This window comes from Nothoprocta perdicaria, unplaced genomic scaffold, assembly GCF_003342845.1.
Source record: "Nothoprocta perdicaria isolate Ctin4 unplaced genomic scaffold, notPer1 scaffold_206, whole genome shotgun sequence".
In the NCBI taxonomy this organism is placed as follows: domain Eukaryota; kingdom Metazoa; phylum Chordata; class Aves; order Tinamiformes; family Tinamidae; genus Nothoprocta; species Nothoprocta perdicaria.
In genome coordinates, this window is record NW_020455272.1 from 176,911 (window position 1) to 189,238 (window position 12,328).

Sequence of the window (12,328 nt, forward strand, 5' to 3'; positions counted from 1 at the left end):
CACAAAGGGCAGTAATATCCTGAAGGTTGTTGCAATGAGATGCCCGGAGATGATGGGCAGGAGAGCAGAGCACTGAGGAGGGGCCTAGGGAGCACCTGCGGGGGCGCGTTCATAATTAGAAGATTTGAACTTAAAAAAAAGTTAATTAGTAATGAAACTTCTGAGTGAATGATGCAGATTGTGAAGACCAGCCTCGTCGGCAGCTGAAATTAATTACAGGCTCAGGCACTGGCAAGGGTGGAGGGGAGAGGAGGCTGCACGGGGGAGGCGGCATGGGAAGCCAGATTATAAACCTGGCTCCAGGCTGTTGCCGTGGCGACTGGAGTCAGCCGCTGTGGTTGACAGCGGTGACMCATCCATGGCAGCAGGTAGTTATAATCACGACCTGCGCTGGCAGCAACCCCTCCCGGTGCGGGGTAGGAGATGCTCCAGTTTTCTCCTGGCACTTTTCTTCCTCTCTGCTGCAGCTCCGATGCATCTTTCTGGGCCCCCGCCTGCTCTGAAAGGGAAGCCGTGGGGTGGCAGGAGAGAGACCTTTCCGAATGTCACTTCAGCCACGTGGGATCAGTGATTAATTCAGCAATATCATCAGGAAGCCTGGACAACCCTGGCAAACTCAGAGAGCCGGTACCTGAACAAAGGCATGGAAGAAATGGAGTGCGGACAGCTCTAGATATTTAAGAAAAAAGATTCAGGGCCTTCTGTGCCTCCCACAAATCATGAGCTTTAAAAACTGCTCATGGCAGCTGGCMCAGGTCTTGCACATTGGCATCTTGCCCCCCCAGATGCCCAATGATGCCATGCTGGAGCCGCGTCACTGAGGAGGACACCTCCTCCTCATCAGGTTACTTGGTGGCACCCGCCAGGGAAATGAAAGTGGCCACGTTAGGGCAGGAGCATCCCGAGCACCCACGCTTTACTGCTGACAAAGCACACATGCCAAGTAGAGATCTCTGCAAAATGAAGCTCTGAATTGAAGCCTGATTACCTGAATTATCTGTGAATTATCAGCCTGGTGGCAGCTGGATAGGACTCCCTGCCTCCAGGTCCTCTTGTCTGTTTCCTGAAGAACCCCCTCCTGCTTTTAAAACAATTCCTGCTCTTSCTTTTATACATATTTACTTCAGCCGGAGTTATTCTGAGTACAGGCTCTCCTTGCGCTCAGGACCTCTCCTTGCTGCCTGGTGCCTGGGGAGAGACATTTTTGCAGTCAGCGGCCCAGCCCACACAAAAACTCTGCCCGTAGGAGAAGTTCATTTAGGACCCGTYGTGCTGGCACAGCTGCTCCAATGCTGCCTTTCAATCAGCTGTCAAAATGCCTGTTACTGAATGGATGGAGCAAACCAGTAAGGAAATTGTGGAGGCACCCAAGGTGCCAGACTCTGAAATGAAGGTTTCAGTCCAACCTGGAGTTTGCAGCCTTCTGCGGAGAGTATTTGGTTTTCGTGCTCCAACTCAAGTGAAAAGGGCTCTCCTCCTGGCCTGCCTTCCCTGCCACCCCTCTGGCAGTGTGCAGATGTGCTGAGAACCAAGGATTTCCAGCTAAGCTCCAGGCCTGGTGGAGGGAAGTTGTGGTGGCTTCTGCCCACACTGCTTGCTTGGGCAGGAGCAACAGGGGTGACTCTGGAAATGGAGGGGGTGAGAGACTGTGGAAAATGAGTGTGCAATGGAGAGCATTAATTGAGAGAAATCAAGCCAAGAAATAGATATATGGAATAAAAAATGATGGAGGAGATGGGGAAGAACTGCTAACAGGACTGAAAGGAATGTGGATGGGATAAGGAAAAAGATGGTGTACCTTTACGAACAAAAGAAAAGACCAAGAAGAATACAAGAAAGATACAGATGGAACAGACCCTATCCASTGTAGAGCAATGAGGATGAATAAGGGGTTTRGAGCATCTGGCATGTGAAGAGGGGCTGAACATTTGTTTAGTCTTGACATGAGAAAGCTCAGGGGATCTTATTAGTGTGTATAAATACCTCCTGGGTGCAATAAAGAAGAGGGAACCAGAGTCTTAGTGGTATCCAGTGATGGAACAAGAGGCACTAGGCTCAAATTGCAAGACARGAAAGTACACTGAAATATGAAAAAAATATATATCTTTTTCTAGTAAGAGGGTGGTCATTAACTAGAGCAAGTTGCCCAGAGAGGCTGTGGAGACTTGATCCATGAGGATATTCAAAACATGACTGGACACAGCACTGAGCTCTGAGAACCAGCTGATCTGCTCCAAGCAGGGGGAGTTGGAATAGATAACGTCCAGAGGTGCTTTCCAATCTCAACCATGCTGTGATTCTGTGAGAGATGATGCAAAACAGATTTGAAACATTCAGAAGAAAACGTCAGTCTTCCTGAAATCCCTGTGGGAGACAGTGAAAACATCTTCAACTGCTCTCTTGGGTTTGAATCAGGTCATTAACAAAGCACGTAGGAGATAGAAGGGTGGGAAATTGAAGTCACATCATACAGAGCTTTCAGGACAAATCTTCTATTCGTGACCTTTAGAGTATTTCTCTTAAACAAAGGGCACTATTTGTTTTCAAAGCTGGCAGTACAGTAGTGYGCCTGCCCTGTTAGGGAAGGGGACTATGGCTAGAGGGGGCTAGGGTGGGTTGCATGTGCCTTACTTTGCACAGCATTTGGGATTAACTTTGTGTGTGATAGAGATAACATGTTCTTGAGCTCACCTCATAGCATGATTGGCACAGCCAGTGCCTTGCTTTTCTCTAGTTTTACAACTGAAGGTAGAGCTCTGAAAGCCAGGTGGGAGAGAAGAGAAGGAATTAATAATCTTCTGCATCAGATTGTGCAAGTTAGTCATGAATCACTGTCAGAGAATAAACAAGGATGAGTTGCACGGAACAAACCATGGATTTTGGAGTATCTTTCACAAGTATACAGAGATATAGGCCACCATTTTAAATTTAACTCTTTAAGAAGGAAAAATTGGTGCAAGCAACAGGTAGGTTTTTAAGTAGATAATTTCTCAGCTCAATTAGCTTAAATAAAAAATAAAAACTTTGAAATCCAAAAATGGAAGCCAAGCAGGGTTTATGTGTTAAAATGCACAAGAATGGTAGGTCTATTCCATGTTGGAGACCCATTCTCATTTGATCTACATCACTGCTTTGCAATGCTAGTGGTGGAAAGAAGGCACAGAAACACAAGCCCGCTTTCAGAATGAGAATACTGTCAATGAGTGGGTAGGTAAGGCAGAATCAGGTCCTAAGACTGCTTCATTGGAAAGAGGGGTGGGAAAGAAGAGGCAGATGGACGTCTGCAAAAACTGTGAAGGGCATAGAGAAGGTCACTGAMTTAGCCATTTTTACCCTCTTCTAAAATATTTAAATGGAGTGGTACTTGATGAAATTAAAAGGCAACAAATTAAAAATAAATAGGAGGAAACACTTTTAATGTAAAGTATAATTAGCCAGTGTAGCTCATGGCTGCCGACTATTACTGAAGCAGACATTTTAGTCAGATTCTAAACAAAGGATTCAAATGAATAAGCAAAGCATCTGCAGGGACCCCACTGTAGCTGAGAAAACAATTATAAGGGCAATCAGTCCTTATGCTTTAGGGCATAAGCAGATCACCAGCTGGGGTCAGAAACACAATTTCCCCCCATGGTTGCTGAATAACTTAATTAGACACATTGTGAGGATTTATCCAGTGTGGGCTACTGCTGGAAGCAGAATAACAGATTAGATGGACCATTGACCTGCTCTAGTATGTCAACTGTTTATCTCCAAGTCTCTCTCGGAAAGGGAGAGAGAGGTTTTTAGCCGTATGTTGTACCTCTTCCCAGAAGGGCTCTAGTCACTAGGCTCACATGGGGATTCATCTGTCCGTTTCATTGTGTTCAATAAAGCCTTTTCCTAAATCCCACAGATCTCTGCTGCATTTGAATATAGGACACCATGGAAAGTCTCTTCCTGCTGTATTTGTAAGATTCAGTAAAGCAGCGATGGGGCCAATCACTGTGTGTTTAACCACAGCAATGATTGCACATGTACCTTAGGTCTTTSTATTACCTTTATTTTCCCCTTCACAAATGAGTCCTGGCTTAATCAAGGCATAGAGCAGTGAGGAACCGAGGGTGGGGGAAGTGCAATAAATCAGCCAACTAGTGATTATTTCCTTTAATCTTTCTATTTTATCATTCCAAGCTTAAAGCAAGCTTATCTTGGGCATGATGCTTTTATGAAGTTTTCCTTGACTCTTTTCTACCTGGTTTGAGTGTGTCAGCATGATGGTGATTTTGCTGAACTGTGTTACCCTGGGGATGTACCAACCATGCGAGGATATGGACTGTCTTTCTGACAGATGTAAAATCTTACAGGTAAGCAGATTTCATTCCTGTCATGATTGTGGCTYAGTACAAGTTGCAAATGTCTGTTTTCCTTTTGTGTGTGGTCAGCACCTTCCCAGAAAGGTTGGCAAAGACATCCTTAGCAGCAAATTATCTTGTCTTAAAATGACAAGAGTTTGCTTTGAGGAGTGGAATAAGGAGAGAGAAGGATAATGAATGAAGTCTATTTGTGGCCAGATAATACAGAATCTTCCTGCTTCTATGCATATCCAGAGTCTTCCTAACACAACTGCAAGACACACAGCTCAGAGATACCTCGGGAGAAATAAGGAAGCTATAGCTCTCAGGCAGGAGGCAATAGGAGTCCCCAGTGCCTCTCCCCTGATAAGCAAGGGTGCTACTGAATTTGTGGACCAAGTGGCATGCAGTATATACCCAAAGAAGGAAGAAACAACAGGTACACCAGAATGGTCCATGGGCACCCTTAATGCACCAGCTTTGCCAGCTGCTTCCACAAAAAGAAGGCCTCCATAAACACTAGTCTGTAGGAGAAGCAGAATCTATGCAGATATCTATATTCTTCRTTTTGAGGTACAAAGCCAAGAAGGCATGTTAAACTTGTTCTTGATTTTCTGTTTGGCAGGTATTTGATGATTTCATCTTCATCTTCTTCGCCATGGAAATGGTGTTAAAGATGGTGGCCCTGGGGATCTTTGGCAAGAAATGTTACCTTGGAGATACCTGGAACCGCCTGGATTTCTTCATTGTCATGGCTGGGTAGGTTAAAGTTTAGAGGTCTATTTGTTMTGTGTTTTTTTGAGTTTTGCATGGAACAAAATGAATTCCCTAATACAGAAGTACACAAAGATTAGTGGCAACTATAGGCGTGCTTCCTTTCGTGTAGTGAGGTGTTTTAAGCTCCTCCTCATATATTGATGGAAGGTCAGAGTAAACCCGCACAAAGGCAATGAAGTTACTCCTGATTTACCGTGGTTTGTAACTGAGGGGGAAGTTTAAACCCTGATACTGCTCCAGGTAGTTCTGCAGAATTGGAGTCAGCCTTGTCCTGGGGTTAGTAGTAGACAAAACAGCCTAGCTCCTGGCTGATGGGAATCAGCGTAGCTTGCACAGCTAAAAGAGGGGTGTTAATCTGCACCAGCTGCAGAGCTAGACCAGAACCCTTTTTCATTCTAAATAACTGAATGGGAATGTTATAACCTTCGCCTGAACCAAGCCAACATCTCTGTTTCCAGCAGCAGTGCTTTAAGGATGGAATGTTATTTTTGCTACTCCGGGCTTTTGTCTTTGTGTTGCATCGGCCTCACCCACAGCACCATTGGGACAAGTTGACATTTGAGTGTTTTGTGCTACAAAGTTGCTATGGTGAAGCTCTGATTTCTACTCTGCCTCTACGAAGTGGAAARCTTACCAAAATTTGCCTATTTGAATCATAGAAAAATATCCTTCTTTGCTACAAATGAGCATGTGCTTTTGTGGATTTCTCCATTTTCAAATAGATTGTCTTGTGATATAGCAAAAATGTCAGGGAGAAAAAGAAATATAACATTGCTGTTCTCACAACAAACAAGAGTAAACATCTTTTTGGAGAGTGTTCTCACAACAAACAAGAATGAACATCTTTTTGGAGCGAAACCCTCATTTCCCTCTTCCTTCTGGCAAGGAATTATCAGCTTTCACTGTCACCTGGAAGTCAGTGTATCACTCACTGAGCCAGAAGTGAGCTCAAGATTACTTTATAGAGCTTTTCCCTGAGGTGGAAAACAGCACACTGTCTTGTGCGTTTGTTTTGACGTGCTTCTGCTGTAGCAAGACTTGAAAGTCATTTCCTCTGGAGGAGTGTGTAACTATTTCCTTAGGGAGGAGCTGAGACTTTCCAACTCAGTTTAGTTGTGGTATAAGATTGAAAGTTGCTTCTTGGACATGAGCTGTCTTGTAGGTGAATGAAGGACAGATGGGAGAAAACTGTAGCTTTTTCCAAGTGCTGTGAGTAGCAAGTGATTTAAAATGGTCTAACAGTGTGGGGAGTGTGAGTTCATCAGTAAAGATTTGGCTAAAGCACCTGATGCTTGGTGTTAAGAAAGAACTAGATTGTAGTCTGAACTCCTGACTGAAAAAAAAATACCGGTGCAGGGAAAATGGAACCCTATCTTGACAACCTTGGGCAAGAAAAGGGAAAAAGAGATGTGTTTGAAAGGGGAACCTCGGAGTACATTGTGTTCCCCTGTGTGTGATGTATAATGTGCTTTGCTGAGAGGGGGCAAGAGGGGCAGCAATGCTGCTGYGAGAGACTAGGGACATGGGACAGGGAGGTCACTCTGGCTGGCACACATGCAAGCATAGTTCATAAATGGTGTTATCTAGGRGGGCAGAGAAGTCAGGGAAATGAGAGAATACAGGACATGAGTGAAAGCTATGCTGCCTAAATTAGATGTGAGTGAGCCCCATTTACATGTATTTCTCTCTTCCACCATTGCTGGGAGAAACTCTAGAGCATAGGAAGTCTTTTGTGTATCTGATAGCAGTGCAGGGAAAGCAGCTCATCTCTGAACTCCTCTAAGTGCTAAGGGGACTTAGAATCAACTCCATAGATATGAAATAATCACTGCGGAGTATTTTTCATTTCAGGTCCATAACTGAAAGAAATTTGTTTCCTGATTTCTATACAATCGCCTCATGAGATGTCAGGCTGAAATGATAGTAATCTGATTAGAATATCTGATCTCAAAAGACTTCTGCTAAAGAAAGATTTTTCCATTTAGTTATATAGAACTAATGACTATATAATGTATTTTGAGTTATAAAAGCWTGTGGTTATTAATTCATTATTCTTTGAAATTCATTAAATTTGTCTGCACTGTTTAAATCAAATCCAAGCACAGGCTCAAAATTGTCCTTACATACAGAGCATAGGCTTTTATTTGACCTCAGAGTCAAGCCTTGAGTTTTATCCTGATTGGATCCATTCCCAAATCATGGTTTCAGCCTCTCTGGGTCTAAGTGCTGCCCTAGCCTTTTGACTAATACAGCACATCCTTCATTAAGTCTACCCTGTTTTCTTCATATCAGTGAATTAGATCCTGATCAGTGTAAAATCCATTTTGTTTTCCCAGGGCCTTCTCCTTTTCATAATCCTAGACTCTCACTGACTTCCAGGGGGTCATAAATTTGGCTCTGAAGAAAATGGCTGTGATGGAAGGTGAAGCAGTACGTAGGAGTCATGCAGCTTCTTTCAAATTCAAAAAAAGAAGAACTATAGTTCTTATAGTATAGAAGAACTATACTTCCCAGCCCCGTCTCTCCCCTCTCCCTTCCCAAATCAAGTCAGAAGCAGCACTCCAAGCCTGGCAGCAAAGACTGGAAGAATACCCTAAAGCCTAGGAAAGCAAAGAGCAGCCTAGGGGCTGTTCTGTCGGGTGCTCTGGATGGCTGAGATACTTCCATCTGGCTTTCTGTGTGACAGCATGTTTTATCAAACAGCATAATGATTATTTGCTGCTATTGCTCCAGACGGTGTTTGGTTACATAAACCATGTATTCAGGCATTCATTTGTAGTTTTCTCCTCACTTCCTTTGGAAGCCAGAAGCTATAGTTTCAGTTAGCTGAATTTCCTTGTGTGCCCCTGCCCTGCTTGCCCCTGCCCCCCACACCACCCAGCAGCTCGAGGAAGACACTGTTGTCACTAAAAATGTTCCGTTTCCATGGCAATAGGAGCTGACATCACCAGAAGTTTCTCCCCCCTCTCGCGCAGTCCCTATTCCAACCACCTTCGATGTTTTTTGGGTTTTTTTGTCCAGAATGGATTAGGGAGAAAGAAAAAAAAATGTCAATGTTCTTCATTGCTCCCATTGGAGCTCCTAAAACTACAGCAGGTAATTTGGGTTGAAGAATGCCAGAAAGCAAAAGCCTACTATGTTTTAAAAGTCAAGAGAAAAATCACTCTGGAAACTTAGGCCAGTGTCACTACATGCATGAATGTAGAAGAGTCCCTTATTTGTGAGCTAACACTCACCGACCTTTCCAGTCAGACAGAGTGAGGCAGCAACAACTGCAGCAAAAGAATGAGGTATTTCTGCTGTCCCCACTACTGCGTGTGTCACTAGTGCTCACATGTGGTTASAGATGGTGCCACTGTCCCTCTGGGAGGGGAGATGCCCCTCCACATGACTCTGTCCTGAGGGATTCATACAAGGAATACATTCGTATGAACTGCCTCACCTTGGGGCGTTAATCTCTATGAGGCCTGTTGTGCCTCTCTTGAGCTAAGTGCTGTAACCAGCTGTATGCAGTGGAGACTATCTGCCTTTGCCCTCTYCTGTGGCAGACTACACTTCACCATAGAATATACTCCTGTAAATATGGAGGTAGATTAAGGATGAGAGGACTTCCCTACTTGGCCAGAGGGGTGACTGTGATCAAGAGCTTGTGCCCCCACAATCTCCCAAGCCTTTCCTTAGTTCTTGCTTGGAGTCTGGTGGTTGAGGACAGTCTTTGGTATATCTTTCAGAAAATGCCCCGTATTTCCCTCCCTCCATTATCAAACTTTGGTTTGCTGCAGCAGATCTCAAGCTATCATCACATCGCATCCAAATGTTGCTTTTGATGAGACAAATGACATGACTTGTGCAGTTTTGCATTTTAAGATACATTTTACATATCTTATGGACACCAGAACAGGACACAGTTCTCCATGTCATCACTTACGTGCCTTATATACTAGTAATACAGTCTCCCTATTCCAGGCAATTTCCAGCTGATATTTCCCCAATTCAGCCAAAAATTGCAGTAGCCTCTCTAATGACAGCATCTCACTGTCAATGCAGTCAGCTGCTTTCTTCATTGACTCCAGGTTTATTTCTTTTTTTTTTTTTTTTTTTTTTTTTTTTTTTTTTTTTTTTTTTTTTTTTTTTTTTTTTTTTGTCCCTCTTGCTTGCTTCTTCTGAAGAGAGACTACTTCTTCATGTTAGTAGGGACAGCAATCTTTGTTCCCAGATGTATGGTTTACACTTGTTCATATTGAAATACATATTACTTGCGTTTGCAAGGCAGTTCATACTGTTCTATACTGATGACTTATCCTCTTCATTTCTTTTTTATTCTCTCAAAATATGCATCAACTGCAAAATTCATCAGTGATTTTTTTTTTAAATATTTTCTACCAGGTTGTGATAAATAAATAAAGAACAGAGTGGCAAGAATTGTGCCTTACAGAAGTACATGTGCTTGCAAATGATTCCCCATTTACTGTTACATGTGAGACTTACTACTTAGCCAGTTTTTCTCCTCCTAATGTATGTCATGATGATTTCATATCATTCCAGTCGTATCAACATAATTACTTGTGTGAAGCAGACTCGTAATCTCATAAGAAATTATAGCACATTAGTTTGATGATGTCTATTTTTCCTTAAACTTGTGTTGATTATGTTTAATTTCATTATCCACCATTAATCTGTAATCTATCAAAGCCACATATTGGCGATTTCATTACTGAACTGTGATCGTCATCAGTCCAGTCAGTCTAAATATTCATCTCACTGTGTTTTTAAAGTACTGGCACAGCATCAGAATTTCTCTGACCCTTGGATGTTTTCCCAGTCTTCTGAGACTAATCAAAAATCATGGATCTTGGTCCAGATCTTATCCAGTCATCTCCTTTCAAGCTCTTGGATGTAGGTTTTCCAGATCTGTTCGTTTTAGCATACCCTTTTTTTCAGTAGGTACAGCTTAAAATATTCAATCATGATTGGAATTGAAAACAGCTCATTATCATCTATGATATGAATGCATTATCTGACCTTGCCCCAAAGAACTGAGTATTTTCTAAATTTTTTAACACTGCTCATGACAATTCTATTCTCTTGTTCCAGTGACTGACCTGTACCATTTCATGTGTYCGTTTGATTCTCTTACAAATTTTCTAAAATTTCTGTCTTCTAATTTATGTTCATTGATATGAGCTTCCCCCCTCACATTTATTATATTTATAGTGTAATCTCTTACTTAGCACGTTCACCTTTCTTTTCTTAATTATGGCTTCTTCAATACTTTATATATATAAAAATACATGTAATTAAACCCTTCTTGTTTATCAGTTACAGTTTATGAATTAAATCTTTATCCTGCTATCTTGACTGGGCTGATGCACAGTTATTTCYGCATGCTTTTGGCTTCCTAAATACGATCTTTCTAATCCATCATGTATACATCTATTATTATTGATGACCTCACTTGTTTTGTACATAACATGTAATCAAGATATGTAATTGAGCAGTCTCAGCTTTAAGTTAATAATAATAAAAAAGTTTAATAGGGAATCTCTATATCTTAGACAGTTAAGCACAATATTCTTTGAGTTATAAAGCTCATCATTTTAAATGCAGGGGAATTGTGAGGCAACTCAGGTGGAGCCCAATACATGTTGTCTAAATTCAGTTCTTACAGGATGGATAATGGGAGTTGTTTTCTTATAAGTTATGGATCAATACCAGCAGAGCCAGTCAGTGCACACTTTATAGTGTGCACTGGGCATACCTAATGAGTATAACCACATTCATGGGATAATTGAGGTTGAAAACGACCTGTGTTGTCTTTAGCCCAATCCCTGGCTCAAAGGAGAGGGTCAGCAGTGAAAGGTAAAGTTGCTCAGGGTTGCCTAGTTAGTTCTTGAAAACCTCCAAGGATGGAGACTGAGCATCTCTCTAGACTTAATTATTGTGTACCCAGTGCGATGTGCCCTTGTTTGGATTCATGTCTGTTGTTGCTTGTTCCCCACTGTGAAGAGCCCAGTTTCATCTCCTTCCTGACCTCCTTGTAGCTCCTGGGGGCAGCTGTTAGGTGCCCCAGAAGGCCTCTCTTCCCCAGAGGGAAGATGCCCTGATCCCTTAGTTTCTCCTCACAGGACAGGCTCAAGGCTGTGTCCTCACAGGACACAGCTCAAAGGCTCCAGCCCTTTGAGCATCTTGGTGGCTCTCCGCTGTCCTCACTCCTGTGCCTCAATGTCTTTATTGTGCTGGCGGCCCAAAACTTAATGTGATGTGCTATTCTAGACAGGGACTAATAAGTTCACAGTTAAATAATCAGTGTCMTCCCTGATGCTGTTGATGCAGCCCAAAATGCCACTACTCTGCTTCACTGCAAAGGYGCCCTGCAGACCCATGTGCAACCTCCTGCCCCTCAGGATCCCCAGATCCCTTTCTGCAGAGCCATAACCCACCCAGTACCAATACAAGGTGTTGGTCTAGCCCAGGTGAAGGGCTCTGCATTTCTCTTTGTTAAATTTAATAAGGCTTCTGTCAGCCTGCTACCCTACCCAAAGGAATCCTCCACTTTATATGGCAGAAAATGAATCCATAAGTATTCATTTCCAAATTGTCACTGATTTCATACTAGAGAAGGCCATTTTTTGACAAAGAGTGCTACTCCCCCTCCCTTTCTCTCCACTTGAGCCTCCCTAGCTAGGCTAAAATCATTGATTTTAATATTCCTTCCATGCAGATCTTCCCACCAGGCTTTCCTAATGCCATTTAGACTGTTTATGCTCATAAAATGAACAATTCTTATTCTCTTTATTACTTAGGCCCCTGGCATTGGTGTATAGATGATGCAATTTTTCTCCTCTTTATATCTTTCAGTGCCTTGATTAGTTTTGTTCTTGACATGGAGACTGCGAGGATTAACTTTCTTTTTTCCCCAGTTTCATCATTTTCCCCCTTTGGTATTTCATTTAATGATCTCCTAACTGGTCTGCTGTCAGTATCCTAAAAAAAACTCCTTTTCTAATTAAATGGTGGTTAATGTTTATACTTCCTCTGAAGGTAATCCAAAACTCTGTAAAATGAAAGTCTTCTGTCCTCGCCAGTAATTCTTCACCAGATGCCTCCATCTTCTCCTTTGCCTTTTGGTCAGGATAGGGCACCAAGGAGATCAGCTGGAGGTTTCTTGTCCATTTCCAGCAGAAATTGTCTATAACCCGTGAAATAACACACTGAAA

General features: G+C 42.6%; 1 protein-coding gene across 1 annotated transcript in view; it reads left to right on the forward strand.

Annotated features, from left to right (window-relative positions):
• The window catches only part of CACNA1I (calcium voltage-gated channel subunit alpha1 I), a 151,521-nt gene that overhangs the window by 61,215 nt on the left and 77,978 nt on the right, over window positions 1-12,328 (forward strand). Inside the window, exons 2-3 of the mRNA XM_026038292.1 lie at window positions 4,235-4,346; window positions 4,960-5,093. Of these exons, the coding sequence (XP_025894077.1) occupies window positions 4,235-4,346; window positions 4,960-5,093 (246 nt within the window). The remainder of the gene's footprint in view (window positions 1-4,234; window positions 4,347-4,959; window positions 5,094-12,328) is intronic.